This window comes from Andrena cerasifolii, chromosome 15, assembly GCF_050908995.1.
Source record: "Andrena cerasifolii isolate SP2316 chromosome 15, iyAndCera1_principal, whole genome shotgun sequence".
Classification (NCBI taxonomy): domain Eukaryota; kingdom Metazoa; phylum Arthropoda; class Insecta; order Hymenoptera; family Andrenidae; genus Andrena; species Andrena cerasifolii.
This window is the reverse complement of record NC_135132.1, coordinates 1005313-1030427: the sequence shown is the minus strand read 5'-3', so window position 1 is coordinate 1030427 and position 25115 is coordinate 1005313. Positions and strand designations below refer to the sequence as shown.

Sequence of the window (25115 nt, the reverse complement as noted above, 5' to 3'; positions counted from 1 at the left end):
GGCTTATTTATCGTCAATTTCCCCTCCAGGTAGAGGAAACTTTCACACGGTAATGTGTATAAATTAGAGGTCCTTATTTCACGTGTATTTAAATACACGTGTACACGTGTACTAAACGTATCCGTACCTCAATCCGTGTATCTTTTAGTACACGGGTACCCGTACACAATTTCACGTGTATTTAAATACGCGTGAATTTAGATACACGTGTTTTGACTTTTGATTCGTCAGATTTTTAATATCTATGGATATCCCAGAACTCTGAGGGATTGTGAAATTAATAAAAAAATTAATGTATTTGAATATATTTACTAGAGTAATATGCGGAAAATATGGTTTTACGAATTTTCAGATTGTAACTAATAATACAATTACAAAATTAACAAGATTTATTTAATCGATTACCTATTTTGATACAAAAAATTTAGGCATTACTGATAATAAGCGAGTTTCTTTTTAGACACGTTTAGTTCGTTTTTGTACGTCTATGTGCAAACATCAATTCAGTTCTGAGGAACATGCAACATCCTAATGCAAAAAGACAACGAAAAGTCTTTTATTGGTTTCGATTTGTTTAAACAATGTCTCAATTATAAATTAATTTTCGTTAATTCCGATTTGTTTAAACAATGTCTAAACGGAAAAGTTGGGTATGGCAACATGCCCATCGTGATGGCGATAAAGCTTTCTGTGACATGTGTGATGAGGGAGAAAATAACGAATTTTCATGTGTTGGTGGAACTACCGGATCCTTAAGCAGACATTTGACTGGTATACACAATTTAAGGCCCCCAACCGAAAGCCAGCAAATTTCTGATATCGGTGAGTGCCATAATGCAGCCAGAGTTGTGCATTAACTAATTTTGCAATTGTTGCAAAAGTGCAATAACTAAAAAAAAACAAACAAACAAATTATTTAAATAAGGATCAAATAAAAGTTACTTTAACTTTAAATTATTCGGCGACTAAAGTGAAAGTTACAGTTACGATTAAAGTTAAAAAATTTATTCGACACGTGACGAATAATTTTTTAATTTTTATTCGGTATTCGAAAGTTTATTTAAATAAAAATTTTGCCCATCTTTGAATACAGCAGATGAAGATGACCATTGTGAATATCCAAATGATTATGCGGACCCAGAAAATTCACAACGTTCAAGAAAACGTCGAAAGCGTTCACAACCTCATCCTTCTAATACTTCGGCCAGCCGCTTATTTGATCCTAAAAGAACAGAACAAATACATCAAGCTTTGGCAAAACTGATAGTAATGAACCAGTTACCCCTTTCATTTTGTTCAAGTATTGGCTTTCAAAATTTTATGAGTGTTGTTGATTCAAACTATAAACCTTGCAAGGAAGAAGCCATAAAAAAGGCTAACAATTTTAAAAAGAACGATTGAAGACAAAATAAAAAAAAATCTTAGTGCTGCTAAAAACGTAGTTTGTACGACGGACTGCTGGTCTTCACTATCACAAGAATCGTAGATTACTGTAAATGCAGATATCATCAATTCTGAATGGCGAACAATCTCGTACACTTTAACCACGCATGAAATGGAGGAAAGACATACAGCCGAAAATCTAGCGGATGAATTAAGACAGACGTTCAATGAATGGGGAATAACCGAAAAAGTTACAGCTATTGTTACGGATAACGCCAAAAATATGGTAAATGCAATACCTTTAATATCTGAAACCGTCGAAATTTCTAGTATTACATGTGCAGCTCACACGGTCAAACTCGCTATAAATACTGCACTGAAGGAAGAAAATGTACAACAACTTATTCGGCAATGCAGTAAAGTAGTGGGACATTTTAAACATTCAACCATTGCGAAAGCAGTATTAGAACAAAAGCAAGAACAACTTGACATGCAAAAAACAACCTTATTGCAATGTTGTTCTACGAGGTGGTATTCTACGTTTTTAATGTTAGAACGACTAAATATAAACAGATGTCCTGTTTCAAATACAATAGCAGATCGAACCGTCATCAATTCAAGCATGGCAAAAAAATTAGAAATCACAGAGAGTCAGTGGGGTATAATTGAATCTCTGCTTAATATTCTAAAACCATTACAAATTGTGACCACCCTTCTTTGTACCGAAAGTCATTCTCCAATTTCAATGGTTAGACCATTAATTAGGAAAGTGATTGAAAAACATCTAATATTACAAAATGATGATGATGAAAGTATCACTACATTGAAGAATACAATAATAACAGAACTTGTACGACGTTTTGATCTCGACGGGGATAGAAGCACAGTTGTAACTTTATATCATATTTCTTGCTTTTTTGATCCAAGGTATAAAAACCTGGAACACGAGCCAGTAAAAGTAAGGGATATAATACGTACCAAAGTGAAACATTTACTTGAAGCCTCACCACTAAGTACAACAAACAGTAATCAGAAGAAGACATTCCACAAAACTGCTTTAGAATATCTATACAATAATGACGAACGGAATGAAATGACAGATTTAGCTGTAGAATACGATACTTATGTCGCCGAACCGCAATTAAGATTTGATTTTGATGCTTTTGAATGGTGGAAGATGCGGACAACTAAGTATCCAAGAATTGCGAATCTTGCACTAAAATATTTACTGATACCAGCAACATCAGTTACTTCCGAGCGAACTTTTTCAACTGCTGGCAATATTGTTACGCCGAAAAGATCCCGTTTATTGCCAGAAAATGTAAATGCCGTAGTTTTTTTATATCAAAATAGGCAATTGATTGAATAAATTTTGTTAATTTTATAATTATGTTAAAATTTATTAATAATAGTAATAAGCTCGAACGCGCGTCAGAAAATTATTCCATCTTGAATAAAGTTAAAGTTGAAAACTTTATTCGACGCTGAAGTTGAAACGCTCAGCGAATAAAAAAATTAACTTTATTCGACAAATAATCTAAAGTTAAATAACTTTTATTGGACCCGTTATTTAAGTTATTTTTTTATTAAAAGATACACGGATTGAGGTACGGATACGTTTAGTACACGTGTATTTAAATACACGTGTATCTAAATTCACGCGTATTTAAATACACGTGAAATTGTGCACGGGTATCCGTGTACTAAAAGATACACGGATTGAGGTACGGATACGTTTAGTACACGTGTCTTTTTACTACACGTACTATATCGTGGCCTCTAGTATAAATCCTGTTGCTGTATAGGTATTCTTATCTCATCGCTGTATCCAAACGTCGTGTTGACGTAAGGGTTGTATGTGTGAGTCTCAAGCTTGACGATGCGATCATCAAACGTCGGCTTCCCGCCAATGCTTAGAATGTCGGTCATTTTTCAACTTAATTGCGTACAATGAATCCCAGCGATTTCAAAAATGCAATGTTCGCAGCACTGAGCCTCTTCTTTTTAGCGTAATCAGAGCTGTTGCAGTTGTTATTGTTGTTGTTCTTGTTGTTGTTGTAGTTGTTGTTGCAAACAATTTCGTTTGGAAGAAACGTGTTTCTGGAGTCGTTCAACACAAGCATCTCATTCAACCGCACCACATGTATTATCATCGACGTCGTCGTACGTGCAGTCTGATGGTAATCTCTTCACCTCGAAAATCAAGCAACCGTCCGTCTTGATCCACAACGCGTATCGTTAGATCCGAAATGACCTGTGCGGTGATTGGAAGGTAAATGATCTGTGCGGGCGTTTCCGATATCTTATATCCCGGCGGTACTCTGGGAGAAAATTCATGTATCGTATGTACGCGCTTCCCATTGCTGTACGCGCCAGCGGTCACGTTACATTCTATGCGAATAATGTTCACATTCATCATATTAATCGGATCGTCCGATTCGTGCCACTGTCCCGGTTCTAATACGCGATTCGTCAAGAATCCCAGTAACGATCCAATGTTATTGGGCTTCGTAAAGTCTACAATGAATGAGCAGTACAGCTCACTTTTCATGGTGTTGTTGTTGGGGCGCAACACTATAGGATACTCATCGTTGTCGCTGCCATCGTTGGCATCGGTGCCATCGAGTTTTTGAGGATACCGCTCGAGTAATCGCTGTTTCAAATACTTGGCAATGGCATCTAATTCGTATGAACCGTGGGGAATCGTAATGTATTCATGGCTGGTGTCGACGCTGCTGTTGGTCTCATAGTTTGTGGTGAAGTAGAATTTATCGTTGCTCGAGTCGATGTTGGGTATTGTATGGTAAGTTTCAAAGGTTGCTAGGCCAAGCTCGTAATCATCGTCGCTCAAATCTATGGGTGGAAAGTAGCTCGCCGCGAGGGTGCTACTCTTGCCGGTTAGAGTGAATGTTAACGACATATTCCAAGCTGTACGACTGGACTCGTACTGAATCAAAGTGGTGAGAAGTCAATCCTTAAATTTGCGGCCAATCGTTTGTAGAAAGCGTAGACATAGTTGACCACAATTGCTCTGATTGTACTCCTGATAAGGCGCGTGATTGTATTCGATTTTCACGACATCTTTATCCAGATATTGTACCAATTCCTTAGGCGGTCGAAGATTGACAAAGCTGTCGAAGTATACAGCTCGAGGCCCTTTCTTTACTCTCTTCGGCGACATTCGCTGCAGTTTTTAATCAATGCTGCTGGACCGTCGATATGCATTCACTGCCAAGGGCGATTATAATGTTCCAAGCACCGACGATGCTGCTGAACCTCAGAATCGGCTTTTATATGCTCGGGGAGTCTGTCCCATAACCGATCGATGTGTCTGCCAAACTCTCGCAATAGAATAATCTTTGGTATATATTTCAACTGCTCAGTGGTTAGGTCTCGAATATCACAATTATCCGACAGGATCAGAAGCATTTTGAATAATGAGCTGTTTTGCTTCGGCGCGAGGCTATAAATAGAGCGCACCGCAGCTTCGACGTATCAAAATCATTTTTCGCAGTTCACGGAGAGGATGCGATTCGTGCGACAACCTGTGGCGATACGTGTGACTAACTTTGACGATAAATCGCAAATGATGTCTCCGAAAACGAGACGCAGACACGGTAGCATGCTACCAAACACTATACGCTGCCTCATTTGTGGCCCATCAAATTGTGGAAAGACCAACGTGCTGGTCAGCTTGTTGGAAAGTCCTCACGGCGTGTGCTTCGAGAACGTGTACGTGTATTCCAAGTCGTTGCAACAGCCAAAATATAAGTATTTGGAGAATTTATTGACTCCGATAGATGAAATTGGCATTTACATTTACTTTACATTTTCAAATAACAGTGACGTCATCCCACCGAGTGAATCGCTTCCGAATTCCATTTTTATCTTTGATGACGTGGCATGCGACAAGCAAGATACGATAAGGGAATACTTTGCAATGGGGCGCCACTCGAACGTTGACTGCTTCTATCTCTGTCAGACGTATGCAAAGATTCCCAAACATCTTATACGCGACAATGCGAATCTGTTGATATTGTTTAAGCAGGATGGTACCAACTTGAAACATGTGTACAACGATCATGTAAACACCGATATGTCTTACGAGGATTTCTGGGCTTTGTGTCGTAATTGTTGGCAGCGGGAGTATGGTTTCATGATGATAGATAAAGATAGCGCGATGTCCAATGGACGTTATAGATAGGGATTTAACGAGTTTGCGGTACATTAGATGCTCAATCGTCGTCAACACGTCAGTGGGAAAGCAACGTCTGCGATACAATGATGATTAGTAGTCAGGAGTTTAAGGATCGCGAGAGAATAGCGATGGAAATTGCAAAAACTAGCGAATCCATTCGCAGGAAACATCAGTCTTTGAAGACTGACAAGATGGATGAAGATATCGCGCTGGAAAGATACTTTAAACCTATTACCGAGCCCTTAAACCATATTGTGGAAAATACTGCTGTGCCAGAAGCTATCATATCACCTGCGACGAGTATGAGCATTGAGACATTAACGCCTAAAACAAAAATCCGGCCGAAATGGAACGCATCGCGTAAAAGAAATAGTAAACAGTTATACATGTCATTGGAAAATTCGCTCGTAACCTCCACACCAGTTCAATCGAAGCGGAAACGGTTGAATGTCACATCAAACGATTCCACGGTTCCTCCTGCGTCAATAAATACATTTCCAGATGTACAGTCGCTCACAACCAATGATGACGAAGACGTGTACGAAACTTCTGCCGATGAGTCGCTTGCAGCATCTATTAGAGAGCAACTCCAAACATCCGAGGGGCAAGAAACGTTTCGCAACCATTTCGGTCCGCTGGGACAAAAATACATGAGCGCAATCCTAAGTGGTGATAGGGATACGACCATAGATTATGTGTACGGTGTACACTTTGGTGGTAGTGGAATGATGCTGGGGGATAAGGCTTTCGATATGGACAAGGATGATAATATAATCATAGACGGTGTAAGATATGGAGGAACGCCCGGTCTGTACGAACTGATTTTCAAGAGAATTCCCGATGATGCTATATACACAGATGCTGATACACAAAAATACAAAAGTATACTGCTGATGACGAATGTTCACAGACGTGGCCATAGCGCACAAAACCCCATATTGGGTAACAAGGGATACAAGTACAAACATAGCAGAACTTTGCGAGGCAGGCCTCATTATAAATTAAACCGCACGCTGATGATATGCACTGTATGCTTCGAGATGCCGATCAACAAATTTGGGGTATCGCTCGAGAAGAATGGAGCAGCTACAATGGACTATTACAAATGGAGCGGCATGCTTCGAAATTATATGCGTGATAACGCTCTTTGCGTGACCGGTGCCGACTTTGATGCAAAATCGCGCAAGATACGACGCGTAGCTCAGCCGGTGGCCGACACAGATGCCGTTAATAAACTATATGTGGAAAAGAGCATTAAACTTTTGAGAGAGCAGCAGGAAGAATTAGAGATGAAGCTGGTTGCGTTTCAGAGAGATATGCTGACGTTGCAAAACAGCGTTCAAAAGATATCGCAAGCATTGAATCCTATCCCGCAGCAACAATGCGAAGGAGAATCATGCGAGACGGTTGAACTTGTCCAGAATTTCCTTGGGGCGGTGGAGAGCACATAATGCACGTAAAAGATAATTATCGCATCATTCGTGGCAAAGATACATCTGCGATCAAACATGCAACCATTATCGAAATCCATGAGTGAAGAAAACCATGGCCACAAGAAGCTACAACTTGTGGAGGAATTGCACGCTCCAGCTCGAAGACATTTTCCTCGGAGGCGCGTCATAGTATGTGGATACGACGATCTGTGGCAAGCTGGCATTGTAGAAATGCGTCCATACTCGCGATTCAACCAGGGTCACCACTACATACTCACCGTCATCGATGTGTTGAGCAAGTATGCATGGGCGTTGCCTCCCAAGACAAGACTCCTAAAAGTGGCGCTGAGGTGACTAAAGCGTTTGCAAAGATATGTAGAGATCGATATCCGAAAAATTTGCAAACCGATCAAGGGAAAGAATTTTACAACACCGATGTGCAGAAACTCTTGAAAAAGTACGACATTAATCATTATTCAACGTATTCGGTGATGAAGGCCTCCGTCGTAGAACGTTTCAATCGAACTTTGAAGAACAATATGTGGAAACTGTTTACGCTGAATGGAACCTATAGATGGACCGATTCGCTATCGCGTCTACTTGCAGAGTATAGCGCGTGTAACGGTTTCGAGCGTGATGTAACGCTTCTTACAGGATTTCAGGATTGGTTCGAGTGGCGTGCGATAAAGAATTAAAATTCAAGAACAATAATTTAACTTAATAGTGTTTATTCGGGAAAACACTTCTGAATTATACAAACAAACATAAATTAACTCTTTATAATTTTAAAGGAATTATAATAATTAAATAGGTTGCGACTCTCGGTCGGTACAAAGAAATAAAGTTGATCGTCTTGGGTTGCGACTCTCGGTCGGTACAAAAGAACGCCCGTTTGATCGATCAATTTGATATATATAACTTAAATGACTAATAATAACGTCTTAGTCGATAGAATGAATTAGATTATGGGTAGTGACTCTCGGTCAATATAGAAGGATAATAGGTTTATGTAATAGTTTAGGATTTAGGAATTGAATATGTTAAGTTGAGATACGTTTTAAATTGTTCTCCGTTTCATCAGGGTCAGGTTTGCCACCTGGAGTGATCTCAGTCCCACGTTGCTCAGGAGTAATGTACTAACCTGAGAATAAGAATTAATAACTTTGCTTCAACTAACTAAGGGGCCTACAAGGCGGCTTCCACGGCCTGAACGTCTCGTCAAACTTAGCGACTATGGCTTTGGTTGGGACGCTCGACAGAACCGAGGGGCCTACAAAGCGGCTTCCAAAGTTGGAGCATTAATTTATGTTGGGATCAGCTATAAGCTTTAAATGATCCTTTTACATTGAATAATTGACTGTTTGAAATAGAATTCTTGACTGGCATCGAATGAACCGAATAGAATAGAATGAATATCTCTGGGCTATCGTGCCCGTATTTATACATGTTCTGGATTTTGGGAGCGCACCAATAGGAATGGAGTTCGACTATAACGCGTCAATCATTCTCGACTCGCTCGATCTGTTCTCCAGCCGGTCTACAAATCGACTGGTTAGTGCGCAGGCGCGCGTGGAACGCTCGATTCTCCCACTCATTGCTATGCATATTTCTCTGCTCTCGATCCTTACTCTCGCCGATCCGCCGATTGACTGAGGATCGCGCATGCGTTCAATTCTCCCACTCTTCATCACTCGATTCTCTCTTTCATCGCACTCGCGTCTCGCGATACTCTGAGCTAATTTTAATATTAATACTAAACACACCTTATAAAAGTAGGATTAATAAGAATATAATAAAAATATAAGTATTTAAGTGCTTATTAATTGGTTTTATTAATGCGAAAAGGAAAGGCGCAGTTTTGGAGGTTTGTTACATCCTTTCTCATCTCCCGTTTCGATCCTGCCGTAAACCTTCTAGGGATGTGTTGTTCGCTTCGAAATTGAGTCCACTGCGTTGGTTGCGATTCATACAGCGAGTACATAGACGGTATTACCTGATTCGTAGAATTCCCTAGAATCCTCCAACTACTAGTTCATAATGCATGCAGCAAATGCAGAAAAAAGCATGTACCGTCAATGCGCATATTACGCGCATGCGTATTTGTCGCTTTACGTGTGCCTATGTATTTCGAATTCGAATACTGCAAACAGGGAAAAGCAGGGTAATTCCGGCTCTATAAGGAAGAAACGCTATAAAATTTTAGCAACTTACACATTTGCTAGTTTTTGTTATATGAATTGATAGTTTCAACTGTCTAGTTTTTATTAGTATGACCGAGAAAGCATAAATTTACGTTGTAACAAAGTTGAAAGAAATAACGCAAAAATTACGGAATTACGGAATTAACGTGGGGTAATTCCGGCCATGATTTTTCTTTATAAAAGAAGTGGGAAAAGTGTTAAATTAATAAAAAAATATTATTTTTTAGTTTTGAAATTAATTACTACATAAATCACAAATGTATTCTTCAGGGGTATTCCATTTTGAACATTCTTCATATGCCCATGGACCACATGCCAAGATTGATTATGTATTCATACCGAAGGCTACCATCAACCATCAATGACAAAGTGCCAAGAGCTTGGAGTGTAGGAAGGTCTGATAATGGGTGGATGACTGGAGAGTCATTTTATGAAATTCATGATCAATGTTTTGCACCCATGGTGCATTGAAAATGGAATTATATTTTCAATAGTCATGTACCTAGATGGACATTCGTCACATGCTGCAATGGCTCTAAATAATTTCTGTGTGGAACATGAAATAGAACTTATTTCATTGTATCCCAATTCGACCCATATAACCCAGCCAATGGATGTTGCCTTATTTCGTCTACTGAACGAAGCTTGGAAAAAAGCTGTCACAGATTAGAGAATGGAAAATGGGTGGATAGCTGTAGCAAAATAAAACTTTGTACCAATTCTACAAACTGCTTTACAATCTCTTAACCTGGCAAATATTTTATCACATGGCTTTGCTGCATGTGGACTTGCACCACTTTCTGCAGATGCAATCAATTATGCAAAGTTATTGAATCACAATCTAGCACTGCAGCAAAAAAATATTAATACAAATAGCTCCACAGCACAACCCAATACCCATGAATGCACTTAGACATTTATAGAGAATTGTACAGACATCAAAATACTGCATCTTTTTAAAGTGACTGAAGCTAGAGAACGTGAATGGTGCGGAGAAGAAAAGTATCAGGCGTTATTTTCAGTTTGACTGAAACGTAGAAAGCTGATGTGAGATAAGAATGTAGGAGCAACAAACAGCGAATGCATTGAAGTGTATTCGGTACCAACGGTTAAAGACTTTTATTTTAATTTATAAATTGTTTTAATTTTTTATAATTTATTAATTAATCTGAATAATTGAAAAGACATGATTTTTACACGTATTGTACATAATATTACGATAAAACTGTTTCTTGTTAGATTTAGTTTACTATCCCTGATAGCCAGATCTGGGCAGCAGAATCTGACGTCAGAACTGCAGCAGTCTGTGTCCGCATTTGGCTGCGTTCTGATGTGCAGAGCCTGAGGTGCAGTGCCTGATGATAGGCACAGCAACAGCGCCATCTGAGATCCAGAATTACCAAGCAATTGCCTACAGATGGCGCTGTTGCTGTGCCTAGCAGACGGCGAAATCTGCTGTCGATCTGCTGTCCATCTGACATCAGGCACTGCACCTCAGGCTCTGCACATCAGAACGCAGCCAAATGCGGACACAGACTGCTGCAGTTCTGACGTCAGATTCTGCTGCCCAGATCTGGCTATCAGGGATAATACTGATTTTATCGCAAAATTAATATAATACGACTAAAAATCATGTATTTTTAAATATTTTAATAAATTGCGCCATAATAACAATTAAAACAATTTATAAACTATTGAGATGACTTACTTTATTAAGATTACTGATAAATTATCAGTATTATACAATGTCATCACCAAATTTCTACAAATTTTGGTTCATTTGATTTTTTTTACTGGCTGATGTAGCTCCGAATGGTGAATAATTAGCATTGAAACCTTTAAATAATTTTGTTTATTTATGTTATCCAAAATATAATTATAGCACGTGGATATGTAAGCAGAGAATGGGTCACGATCGTGAGCACAAATGCGAGCATTTCCGCTGAGCAGAAATAGACATTTTATAATAGATATTAAATAGACTATTATTAGGTTAAAATGTTTTTCAAAATACTTCTTGTTTGTTTTATGTGTAAAGGGGAGGTTAAATATTACGTCTAATAAGTTTTTTGTCGATTGATGCACAAATAAATAATAAAAATGTATTTTTACGATAGCGGAACTCTTACATGATTAGAAATGCGGACATTGATCTTATACCCGATTTCATAAAGTTTTGCGGCGTAACAATAATATTTTGGAAGGATGTTAAGTTATAAAAAGTTGACAAATGTAGCGTAAAAAATGAAATATCTAATGAACATTTATTGTCATGTAGCATATATGTAGGTTACATTTTCTGTCACTTTGAGGAGAGGACCACATAATTTGGTGCATGTTTTTCAAAGCGTGCGTAAAGTGGTGTTGTTGCGTATTTTAGCGGTGATTTTAAGAACAGAACGCGGGTTGGTGCCCGTGGAGTGCTAAAACACTCTGCTCGCGGAGTGTGCGGGAGTTTTAAATAAAATAGAATTATTAACTGGCAAAAGCCAAAAAACGTTCTACAAACCGTCCTGAAAACGTTTTGAAACCGTTCTGGTTTGTGAAAATGGATGTTTTTAGAACCTTTTCTGGATGTTTTCAAAACATCCTGAACGTCCGACCTGGACGTTTTTAAAACGTATTTAAAACGGTTTTGTGCTATCTGGGAGCGCATAGACTGAAATGGAACGGTTTTCTCTGCTGTCTATGCGCAGTATGCGTGTTTCGGAACACAGCCTAATTTACTCGGAATCGCGCAACACTCACAAGTAACTATCGATACTTTCATTCGATACAAGTAACAAGTAGAAGTATCGATATCGTGGCGGTATCGATTCATCCTTACTATTGTTTGGCCATGGAATTAACCTGTACAAAAATGTCAAAAAGCAGAAAACAAATCTAATCGAGTATTTTGGTGAAAAGATGACACTAAGTCATGTTAAATGTTATTTTGTACAAGTTATTATATTTCTCGCTTTGCTTCTGCAAAATGTAGTAGTTTGCGAGAAATTAAATGCACACGTTTCGTTGAAAGTAGATGGAGAAGGATTTCACAGGTTAAATATACTAATACGATAAAGAAAAGAGAATCTCTCTTATCCGAATTAGTTTTTAACATTCCTTCGTCTATTAAAATAATGAATGAAAAGATCAATCATAATACGGATTTAGAAGTAATTAAATTGACAAAATACGTTATCAGTTGTTAACTGAAAATGTATACTACCAGTCTTTAGCTACATTTTCAAACACAACCAAATTTGTAGTCTGAAGCTAAATTTATAGTTGTAAAAGTTTCTATATTACATGCAGACGTCATATACACTATTTTGAAAGAATCTAAATATTTTATCTGTTAGCTGATAATGTTGGAGCATCATCATGTAGCTCGCAACCTTCTGAAAAAATTTTATAACATTTTTCCAGCAGTGTAGGTACTTTCAGCAGGAATCTAAGATTTTACTGATAACGATTTGTACATTATAATTGCTATCTGACTCCTTAGTCAGCAGGGTTGCCAGATTAGGCCTGATCTTTTGCTGGAGATTTCAATTTCGTTGAGGATTGCAGCCGGGGGGGGAGGAGGGGAGGAAGAGAAAAGGACCAATAAGAAAACAGGCATCTAAAATTCATTATAATGGGCAAACCACTTATGCCCAAATCGCTCGTGCTTTTCATTAAGCTAGATTTCCCTGAAGGCAACGTCAAGAATTTCAAAGTCGATTTTCTCGAAAATGAAGCACGATATGAAAAAAAGTTACTGTTTCTTTTCGACTTGTAACAAGTAAATAAGTTGAGAAAGAGGTATAAAATTGTTTGATATTGCGCTTCATTTTCGAGAAAATCGACTTTGAAATTCTTGACGATGCGTTTAGTTGCGAATAAGGAAATCTACCCTAATGAAACTCTCAGACGATTTGGGCATAAGCGGAATTCGCCCAATGACTTCTTATAAAGGAGTAATAATAATAATAAAAGTATTATGAATATTTATTATAATTTGTTACAGATTTTAATAGTTTTTTATTTTTGTATGGCATGCTACACCAATGCAGTGCCAGTGCGTGCCTGCTGAATTCGCTAATATTCTCTATTCTGCCGGAGATTTTTATTGTGCCTGCCTGAGGCCAGAGACAATGGTTCAAAGCCTGAGACTCCGGCTGAATGCCAAAGATCTGGCAACCCTGTTAGTCAGATATACATTTGTACGTTAATTGAAATTGAAAATTTTATAGAAATTATTAAAAATTATTATGTACAAGTTCCAACTAAAACAGTTATACAAACTCAAAACAATGTTATTCGTTCTGGTTGCAGATAACTTTGCAACCGCATTCACCTTGTGAATCATATTTAGAGTTTTCATAGAATAAAGTGACCAGATATTTTCAATGCGCGACAGGCAAACAAGCAAGCAAAACAAAAAGGGTTAACAGATCGGTGAGAAGAACTTTTCCATAGTTTATTAAAGCATTTACAATATATTTAAAAATACATACTTGTAATTATAAAGTGATACATTGAAACGAAATTGAAAGTATTTCTTTTTTCACAACAATAGAAGTAGAGGAAACAGGGTAAACCAACCAATAATTGACCGCATACCAGTGAATGACCATTAGGCAAAGAAATGTCAATTATAAATTTAAACATTATTATATGTTTATAAATGGAGTGTAGTTGCACTTTTAATATCCTATATTTTTAGTTAAGGGTATTAAGCAAACATAAATAAGTACAATTCTTATTAAAAGTATGCGGTCATTTACTGGGCTTCTACACGTTTTGCATTTTGTAATTTTTTTTTTAAATTGCGATAAGAATAATTAATTATTTTTATAGAAATTTCAAGAAAAATAAATTTAAATGCAATTTCAACAGTTGTTTTGTTGTTATAAATACATATATTCAAGTATTAATCTCAAAGGTCCATAGATTCAACAATTCGGTCATTCACTGGTTGGTTTACCCTAGTAACTTTATGCCACTGGGAAAATGTAAAAGATTACATGTCCAATCCGGAACACTTTGCGGGACAAAGGGCTCAAATCCAGGACTGTCCCACACAATGCAGGACGTTTGGTCACTTTATCATAGAACATGATGTCTGTATGCATTAGCAATGCAATCTTATGATTTTAGTATATTAGTACTATAGGCGTAACACGTATTACACATATAAACACATGTTATCTCACATGTATGTCATTATGTACACGTAATTTGAAGAAATTAAGAAGAGTTCATAGTAAGACAGAATCCAAAACTGGTATGAAAAATGATTCCTACTCAAAATATGTCTTTCGATCCCCATAAGTACTTTAGAAACATTCTTTATACACCTTAACACAGACATATTTAATAGTTTCATAATGAAATTCAATATGGTACTTACAAGGAATACTATTCAATTGATGATGGAATGGCACAGATTTTTTTATATAGATCGAAAGTATATGTCATAAAAGTCACAAAAATGTAAACTAAACACGCTTCCAAAAGCTGGTCTGACCTTGAAAAATCGACAAAGGTGGAACCAGGGACAGAAGAAAAATGAGGGAAAGAGAATGACAAATCCGTGTGTTCGAATTTAATTATCTCTATTATATGAAAATACATTATAGTAAATGAATGATAATAAATTAATGATAGATAGTAATTAGAAACAATTAATGATAATAAATGATAATACTGTTATAAAGCTTACGACAATATAGCCAGAGACTCGTGTGAGGTCATCGGGAAGTAATACAGCAACTGCTCGATACCGACTGACTGTCCATAGACCAGCTGTTGGGAGCATCTTTAATTTACAGTTTTGTGACCTTTGTGACATATTTTTTCGATCTATATAAAAAAATCTGCGTGATTCCATCATCAATTGAATAGTGTTTCTTGTTAGAGCATATAAACATGGAGGAAGCATGCAATGGGCGAAAATGTAGACGGCGGTAAAAAGAGAAAAATACACATGAGGGAGCCCACTCCCTTTCTAGCGCCAGGGGTGGCAGTATGTCCCCAATGTATATCTTTCTCTTTCTACTGTCATCTACATTTTCGCTCATTGCATGCTTCCTCCATGTTTATATGCCTTAAGATATGGTAGAACAAGGAACAAATGCTAGAATCAGGGAAATGATGCATACAACAATAATAGAACTCTAATCAGAATGAATATGATTCTTAATTTCTGGTCTTTTAACTGCTATTTAATGTAAAGGTTTTTGGAATTATTTCAAGAAGTGAAATTAATTTCATATCAGTTTACACTCCCTGAAGTTAAATGCATTTCTAATTGATTAGCTCATCAACCACTTGGTGCTATTGGCATAGGGGAATTGTAACAGAAATATATTTATGTGTTTACACAAATGCACGTAAAAATTAATATTGATTACTATATAAAAACTTAAATGGAAAGAAATACATTCTCATTTACTTATAATTAAATAAAACATCATTGTTAAAAGCGCATAAATTTCGTATGATATTTATATGCATACCCTGATAGCCAGATATGGGCAGCAGAATCTGACATCAGAACCGTAGTCGTCTGTGTCCGCAGATGGCTGTGTTCTGAGGTGCAGAGCCTGATGTCAGTGCCTGATGTCAGATCGGCAGCAGATTCTGCCGTCTGCTACAGTTCTGATGTCAGACTCTGTGCTCTCATGCCAGAGCCAGACCCTGCTACCAATCTGATGTCAGACTGGGGACAGATAGTTATCAGGGTACATTATAAACAGATAAGAATGTATTTCTTTACATTTAAGTTTCTATATAGCAATCAATATTAATTTTTACAAGTATTTTAATTTACAAGAAATGGTTCCATAAACGAAGAAAGAATGGAGTAGAGTATTCGGATAATAGGGATTCAACGAATGCGCGTTTTTTTATATTTTGGAAATGTTCTTATTTACCTTTACAAGGCAAACTCGTTTACAGATACTTAACATATCAAGTAGATTTTGATGATTATGTAGATGGGTGTTATATTGCTCTTTTTCTTAGACTGCCATCCAGCTTATATGCCAATATTAATGAACTAAATGACTTGAGTAGACTAGGAATTGTAAGTAATAAGTAGTAATATACGTCATTCTTAGATATATCGTTTTAATGAAATTCAAATTTTACATTTAAATATTATTTCTTTGAATAATATTTTTGTTTCTTATCAAATGTTTCATTACCCATCTGTTCAATGAATTTAAGGTTTTTATTATATTTTAGAACACAGCATGTGCCATTGGAGAGACAGATGTTGAACTGTTTACAGACAAAGCAGCGTCGCAAAATATAACTATTTGTTCCTCTTTAATTGGTACAAAGACAACCTTAAAACTTCCAATACACCAACGTTACCTCTATGTTAATGAAAATAGTAGTCACTCGCCTGTGACTTTACAAAAACCATCATTACTTTTAGGGTGCAAGAAAAGAATTCGAGAACACAGAACTTCTAAAATTGATTTATGTTCTCCATGTGTACAGCTTGTATCTAAATGGAGAGAAATTCCATATAAGGTAGATAGTAAATTCCATTATATAACTGACAAAACTATCTTGTTTCATAATAGTATGGATAGGAATGTATTATTTTTATGTATTTTTGTCATAGGACATAGAAGATATTGTGTGGACAATACCAGTTGGTAATTCATCTATGGTACCTGTAGCAACTTATGTCACATTGCTAATAACCATTCTATTTACAATATTTATTTTGCAAACAATAAGGAAATCTATACCAAAACCAAATAAAAAAAGACAATAATACATTTTAAATATATTCCTTTACAGTACTTTTGTAATATGAGCGTGCAGTATAAGAATAAACCACTTGAATGTTTTTTATAATAGAAATTTTGTTTAAAATTAACATTATATTACTTTCATAATAAATATTAAATATAAGACACATATACATATAATTCTTTATGTACAACAGTCACATTTTAAAACCTCCTCACTTTGCAACAAAAATTCATTCGCAACAGTTATGATAAATAGGAAAGACAAGAAACCATACACGTTCATAATGTCATGGTAGTATTGCACTTTTTTTTCTATATTTCCACACTTTCTATGTCTTTCATCTTTTGGGAGTACCCATTTTCCACTGATGACTCTGTTACACCATTTAAACCAGTATCTTTCTTCTTTTCCACAGGATCATTCCATTTTTGAATTTTACTCGTGCCAAATAAAATAAACATAAGATTTCCAAGAATATATATTACAGCTGACAAGAAAAATATATTTCTCCATTCTGAAACGTTGCTCTAAAACATATGAAAGTATTGTAAATTAGGTAATTTTCATAAAGTCATTTTCTATTTTATACAACTATTATTAAAGAATTATAACTCCATATTATCGTATGCTCATTAACTTTTTCATAGAATGTTTCAAATGCTGATATGTAATAATGGGACTTTAAAACAGGGCTCTCCAAGGTCGCTCTCGGGGGAGCTTGAGGTTCTCCCACTCTCGTCCGCGTTGTCAGGGATACCGCGCGACGCTAACCGCGAGTAGTGTTGGCTAGAACCGTGATTTGTGAATCACGAGTGATCCGATCACGTTCATTCTCAATCACGGTGATTTTTCACAGTAATCCGTGATTTTCGTGATCGCTTCTGATTGGTGCAGGCAGAACAGTGATCCGTGATGTTCGTGATCGCTTCTGATTGGCGCAGGCAGAACAGTGATTTACAATTTTCGTGATCTGATTGGTGGAAAGCATAACTGCTCTTTGCACGCGCCACATAACCCCAATTTCTACTTTCTCTCAAAACATTCTCAAGTCCTCACTGTGCTCATAGAATCTCAATTGTATATTTTGAACCAATGTAATCGTTCTTGATCTATTTAAATTAACGAATATTTCTTCGCTTTAGGTAAAAAGTATAATGTATATGTGAATACTTTAGCCAATCAAATCAGTGCGTGCACACATTGACTATTTATGAATGTATATACTAGTTATATATTCGCTGAATTAGCACGCTTTGACTGTAACACAAGCTATATTGAAGTATTTTATAAAAAATTATACAATCAAGATAAAGAATTACGATGACAGTAAATAATTCACTCATGTTAAAAAAATCATGATCACGGTCGTGATTTAACTTCATTCACGACCGTGATCATGATTCTGTGATCACTGTGATAAATCACTGTTAGTGATTTTGCACTCCATCCCTAACCCAGGGGGGCCAAGCCGTCTTTGTTTGGCTGAAGTTTTCCCGTTTAGTTAGCACCTTATTGGTAGGAGGCGCTAGGTATATCACACACACACATACCTACGTGTATCAGTGAGCACGACACGCAACCTTTCGACGTTGGTGAAATGTTACCATGACGACCGTCGTCATTTAGAAATGTTTGGCGCAGACACGAGGAAGTGTCCTCACTTTCCCTGGTTTACCCTTTCTAATGCCGCCTGACCATGGATTGTCGCGTCAGTGACGCGTATGCAGCAGATAGAAGGATATACAAAGAAATTGAATATATTTTCTTTTCCTAAGAAAAGAAGAAATATTCAATTTCAATGTTTATCCTTCTATCTGCTGCATACGTGTCGCTGGCGCGACGATCCGTGGACAGGTTTTAAAGTAAACGGTACATTACACGTATACACATACACATACGTCCCGATTCACACCAATTCACACATTCACAGTTTAGTACGCACCTTATTGGTAGGAGGCGCTACAAACTCTGCTTCAACTTTCGTAAGAGGGAAGCTTGGCCCCCCTGCCCTAACCGCGAGGACGCTAGCCCGTCGTGGCAGTCTTCGTAGCGTCGCGCGGTCTCCTTGACAACGGAAGGCATGCTACGCGAAATAAAGATTGGAAGGGAAGCAGGCGCGTGAGGGGCCCCTACGCTGGAGAGCCCTGCTTTAGAATCATATATTATGTAGGTTTTAATACAGATCAAGCACACGGTCAAAGTTGTTAATATTATTTAGAATGGTTCTTAAAAATCTGTTAACACTTTGAGTGGCGCAAGTTTTTCAGAAATGATTCTACAAGTGGGTTAGGACATTTCCAAGCGATCGCTACAGTTGAAAAAGTTTTGTTTAGCTCGCCTTACGCTTTGAACACATGTCAACACTAATGAAGGTTTAAAGGTCTATATTGTTTATTAACTAGTTATAGGACCACTATTAATGGATAGTAGAAAATTGCCGGATGGGAATGCGATCAAATACTACTTACTCCATTCAGGCTACTACTTTCAATTATACGTAATTTGAATTCCTTCCACATTCGATAGACAAATTATACATACACTAGGCGTCAAAACGGCTTCCCTTCGGAAATTTAGTAACTTTGCATGTCACTAGGCATAAATAGGGTTGCCAACAGTGGAGGATGGTTTTCTACTAAGGCCTTGAAGAAAATCTGCTAGAATTCTACTAACTTTCTGTGCGTGTGTGGCGGGGGGGGGGGGGGGGGGGGGTACGTAGTTGGCATTAAAAAAATAATCGATTAATATTTTATGGCGAATTCAGGATCCATACTGATCTATAACACTGGATGCGACATGGGCCAGTTGGCTTAGTGATTCCGTAAAGAAAAAGTTAAGTCATCACTAAATATGATAACTTTGAAAGTTGAAACCACAACGAAATAGTTGAAAACTTTCAGGAAAAATCTCGCCAATTAGATGAGCTCATCCAACGACGCAATTCTCTTGGCATATGCTTTTATAGGTTAGCCCGGGTCTTCCCCTATCATAGGGGCCCAATGTAAGAAGTAGATATTGTGAGTGGATGAGCGAATCGCTTGAGTAGAAATTCTACTATCTTAGCAAGCCTGATCTCATCATTATACTAGTAACCCCTAGAGGGACATATTGCAAAATATAAGTTCACTATAACAAAAAATTGTGTTGTTCATATAATTTATTTATTTATTTTTATGAATTTGCCATAAAAAGATCAGTTCATGTAAAAATGAAAACAGCCAGAAATCTACTAAAATTATATTGTGATCTACCAGATTTTTTACCATCTACCAGAATAAAAATTTAGTCACTAAATGAATACCTTATTTTACTATATTTAGTAGAAATTCTACTAAATTGGCAACCCTGGGTATAACTCAGCAGTTCTAGTGACATGCAACGTTGCCAAATTTCCGAAGGAAAGCCGATTCTCGTGATACCCGTGATTCGCTACAGTAGAATAATTAAAAGGAATTACTTTTGTATCTGTTTTTTTAAGTAATTTTTAAAGTAACCTTTACTTAATGAACATTTGTATATGTTGGTTTTTAGGTATTTCTCGGGTCCACACCTGTGCGAGCAGCAACAAAAACATTGTTCGCAGACGTTTTTGTTTGTTCTCGTCGCGTCCACACCACCGCGAACACGAACAAAATGTGGCGCATATACGAACGTTTTCGGGAATGTCGTGCCGGTACTTCGGTGGGAATGTAGCGGACGAATGTTTCTGACGAATCCTGGCGATCCGCATTCCTTCCACCTCTGGGATTACTCGATACCAAGCGACTCTTTACGACCACCCGCTGGTAGATACATCAAAGGGATAATACGCGAGACAGAAGCTAGTGCATACATATTCACTTTTGAGAAATATAAAATTTTTATATTTTTTATTTTACCTTTATGAAAATATATTCAACGTATGGATGAGATTTTGTTTATTAAAAATGAAACTATATACGAGGCAATTCTATTTTTATACTAGTCAATAACAGATTTTTTTGAAAAAGAAGATAGTAACATTCTTGTTAGGAGGTGATTCGTGTTTAAAGCTGTAGGATACTACTCAGGGAAATAAGGAGAAAGTATTAACGAGTATATAGATATACATATACACAAGTAAATATATTTACAGTATTGCCACTCTGCTTTGAGAAACCATTTTATGTTTATAGTTGTTTCAAATCTGACTAAATGTTCTTTTCAAAGATGCGCACAACAGTTTATTCATTTATAATATCAAATATCAATATTTGATGTTATACTTTTGATCCTCAAATTCACGCTGTTCCCAGTGTCGCACCCTTGGACCGATTTAAAAACGATACAGCAATCGATTCATTGAAGTTCTTTCAGTAAAGCGAGCGTTCCAAAAAGGTGGAACGATTTCGAGACCCTATATTCAAAAATTAAAGTTTGTGGTATTGCACGCTATGCGAGCTGCGAACCAGTGTGATGCATTCGACAACGGCACCATACATTCACACCTCAGAGTTTACGTATGTATAGATTGTCAAGAAACAATTAACAATCTTAACTAAAAAAAAAAAATAAAACATTACATATCTTAAAGAACCAAAAGTTAAAAATAGTACTATAGTCAACAACAAATTTAAATTAATACAAAAACATTCATTATTATCAATAATCATAAAAAGTTAATATAATTAAATAATAAGAATATAATTTTAATCCCAAATTAAATCCAATAATGGGCGCGATCCACTTGCGCCCAAATCGACCGCGCCCACGACGACCGCAAATTTCTCGTTCCACTTGCTTATGAGTAGTGATCCTCTAGGGAGTGATCGGAAAATGTGTCCGCGTTTTCTATTGGACGACGCCATTGCTCTCCTAACCCGGAAATAGAGAGAGCAAATAAATAAGTAGAAAAGGAAAGAGATACTGCTCGCACTTAATTGGTATGTGCCTAGCCCCACCACCGTTTATCTGCGTAATTTTTCCTATTGGGCGAAGCAACATGAGCGAAAACTGGGATCAGCAGCAAACTTCATTTAATACTGAGCCTGAGGAGTCGATTTACCAATTTGTGAGCTTTGAACATGCGAACTGTTGCAAATTATTTGATTTGGTCATTGAAGTGATTAATAAAATTAATCTTTTTTATCATTGAAATCAGATTTTGTAAGACAAAATTTAAGATAAACTTAACCCGTCAGTGCACGAGTGAAAAATATTTCCGAATGTACATGAGTGGAGTTCCAAGACTCACTGTTTTATCAATATTTTTATTAATGAACAAAGTTCCTTTTACTTATACTAAGGTTATTACTTTATTGTATATAGCTGCACATATATGAAAATTTATTAGATAAACAAATGATTAAAAGTCCCAGATAACACACAGACGTCTTAAAGACGTCCTAACGACGTTTGTAGACAATCGTCTTAGAAACGTCTTGACAGCGACGTCTTAAAGACGTCTTAAAAAGGTCATAAAAAAGATGTCTTGGCACAGACGTCTTAAAGACGCCTAAGACAGACATCTTAAAAACGTCTCGACACCGACATTTTAAAGACGTCTTAATAAGGTCGTCAGACGTTCAGACCAAAAACAGACGTATAATGGACGTCTTTAAGACGTCGTGTGCTATCTGGGAGCGGGAAAAAATTATAATTCGGATCAGCGTTACGAAAAGAAATGAAAAACGATATTCTCAAGGGTTCCTGAAACACAAGCCATGTATTGGAAGGTTAATGTTCTGTAAGGTTAAATATATAAAGTCTGCTACTTTTACGGAACGTGTTGAGTTGCTGCAAATATTGTTACCCTCCCAAGTGTCGTTCAGCGGAACCAGGACTAGATGTAACCTAAAAAAGTTCCTTGCGACAAAGTGTAACGAAATTGTTTTTGCCTTGCCAGATTGTCATAACATTGAGATGAAAATTATTTAAAAATTTTGTGCCTTTAGACTAAAAATAAGTACCAAAACTACCAAATGTAACAAGAAAAAATTTACGAGTAAGTGCATGGCCATGCATGAAAATACCACATAAATTTTATTTTTAATCATGCCTATTCCTTTGTATTACATTATTAAATTCTTCATCATATTTTCACGATTGAGTTATAAACAAATTTTTTTATAAACATTTAATGTAAAAGTACATCTATGTACTTTTTACAGATCAAAACATTACTTGTCCAATGAACTTAGGAATAAAAAAATCAGTTTTTCAATATATATGTTTTTATTTGCAACGTAATTAATAACAAAGAAATATAATTAATGTAACTAATTTAATTATTTTTAAATATTTGTAAATAAATAGTTTTGAAAAAACTTTCTATTTTGTATTCTTCCTTATAGATATTACGCATTTCAAATATACGCATAAAAGTGAAGTTATTCAATTGTTTTTATTATTCTAAAAATAAATATATTAAAACAAATTTATTTACTTTCATGTTTGTTGTAAGAAATTAGTCTTTCCTATATTCTGCCCTCCTTAGTTAAAATGTCCCACCTAGCATTTTTTCATTTTTCAAAATATGTTGAAATATTTGAAGTTCCACACGTCTTTTACCTTTTAAGTAAAGTTAGAAAAACCTACGTGCTCCGTCGAGATCAAGAAACAGTCTAATGTATTTAACCTAACTGCTTTCCAGATGGTTAAAATATCCTACCAAAAACAATTAATAAACAATTAACGGCCAACCAGCGTCGACAACCTATTTTCCGGCGACACTGATTGGCCGTGGCTGGCTTCGCGTTGGCGCTGGTGTCAGCTGGCTTGGCGGAGGCGCCAGTTCACACACACATTGCCACCACTCTTGTAGGTGTTTCCCCCTCCATTCACTGCAATTAATCGCTGTGAACCCTGTTTCTATAAAAAATTCGATACCCATTATGTATTTGGTATCGACGATTAATTAAATTTTACTATATCATTTCCGGATAAGATTTTTTCTATCTATTTATTTATTTTCTTAAGAAAATGTATTACTGACTATGTAATATAGAAAGGTATTGATATCATAAAACAATTAAGACGGTATTCACAAACGTTTCTTAAGCTTAAGATCGTCTTAAGCATTTGCTTAAGGGGGTAGACACGGGTAATGCAGCGCGCTGTATACCGACACAATCTGGCCCGAAACATGGGTTCGGGACTTTTCGTTTTTCGTCCTTATATGAGCAGATTTTGGGCTGAGCGAGGTCTCATTCGAAAGCGGAAGGTTCAATGCGGAGCGCTCTGCTCATGGTTCAACGAGATTGTGTTGACATGTAATAATATCAGCGTCCAAAGTAAAGCAAAAGTCGACAAAATATACCCGCAGAATCCAAGCATTTTTAGGACAATAAAAGAGTTTTGTGACTCAAACGGTGAGCAGAGCGCTCCGCATTGAATCTTCTTCTATCGAACGAGACCTCTCCCAGGCCAAAATCTGCTCATATAAGAACGAAAAACGAAAAATCGTGACTGCATTTCCAAATCAGTGTTCCGCCATATTGGCGATAATACAGAGCAAGTCACGTGACAAATTTAGTTGAGGTAGTAGATACAAAATGGCGCCTACTCGGGAGGACTGCCAACGTGGATTCATAGCAAAACTGAAGCGATAGCTGGATATACGAGCCATAATAAAAGCATGATGGAGTCAATGTATGCATTTTCGGACGATTGTAGGTTAGGTTATATTCATTTTAGGCATACATTGACTACGAACTGCTGGGAACTGTGTACATTTACTATATTAACGCTTTTACAGTAACACATACATCACTTGAAATCGCTGTCGTATTTATGTTATAATTATATGGCCACATTATTGGAAATAAAAAAAGAGAGATTGAAACTTTTTTACTAATACTGGAAGTATTTATTTACTGATATCATCTTTTCAGAATATGGATGTTACAGTAATTATTTGAAATATTGCTCTTACTATTATTATTTTTTATTCTTCCGACTATTGTATAGAACATATAATAAGAATAAATCTCCAAATTAGTCAACATTTGACTCCCTGACCTTTTTTGTAAACCTTTACGGTCCTATCTCCTAAGTTAAATAGTCCTTAGATAATATTTAAAATGCAGACAGGGTTAAAAAAAATAAAACAACATAAAATAATAGATGTGACTTATTCTAATTTCCCTCAGCAAATACCTATGTTTTGAAAATAGGAAAACGTTTTTGTTTAGAGCGTGA

General features: G+C 36.5%; 2 protein-coding genes across 4 annotated transcripts in view; one reads left to right on the top strand and one right to left on the bottom strand.

Annotated features, from left to right (window-relative positions):
• Window positions 1–12022: 12022 nt before the first annotated feature.
• On the top strand, window positions 12023–17134 carry LOC143377224 (uncharacterized). 2 transcript variants are annotated; one of them, XM_076828288.1, is made up of 4 exons: window positions 12023–12256; window positions 16146–16272; window positions 16434–16727; window positions 16822–17134. In XM_076828288.1, the coding sequence occupies exons 1-4, from the start codon at window positions 12123–12125 to the stop codon at window positions 16975–16977; spliced, it is 711 nt and encodes a 236-aa protein (XP_076684403.1). In that variant the 5' UTR covers window positions 12023–12122; the 3' UTR covers window positions 16978–17134. The 2 variants fall into 2 exon arrangements, with proteins under 2 accessions (XP_076684403.1, XP_076684404.1); XM_076828289.1 differs by lacking the exon at window positions 12023–12256 and adding an exon at window positions 12279–12630.
• The window catches only part of LOC143377196 (putative inorganic phosphate cotransporter), a 111035-nt gene continuing 102576 nt past the window's right edge, over window positions 16657–25115 (bottom strand). For both annotated transcript variants that reach the window (XM_076828240.1, XM_076828238.1), the window contains one exon: window positions 16657–17485. In XM_076828240.1, coding sequence (XP_076684355.1) covers window positions 17270–17485 — 216 coding nt within the window. In that variant the 3' untranslated portion in view covers window positions 16657–17269. The remainder of the gene's footprint in view (window positions 17486–25115) is intronic.

What these genes read in the sequence shown, in the direction of transcription:
- LOC143377224 (XM_076828288.1), top strand. Translation starts at nt 12,123, where the DNA reads ATGACACTAAGTCATGTTAAATGTTATTTTGTACAAGTTATTATATTT. An exon ending in GATGGAGAAGGATTTCACAG is followed by an intron (nt 12,257 to 16,145) that starts GTTAAATATACT and finishes ACTCGTTTACAG; the next exon opens with ATACTTAACATATCAAGTAG. An exon ending in ACTTGAGTAGACTAGGAATT is followed by an intron (nt 16,273 to 16,433) that starts GTAAGTAATAAG and finishes ATTATATTTTAG; the next exon opens with AACACAGCATGTGCCATTGG.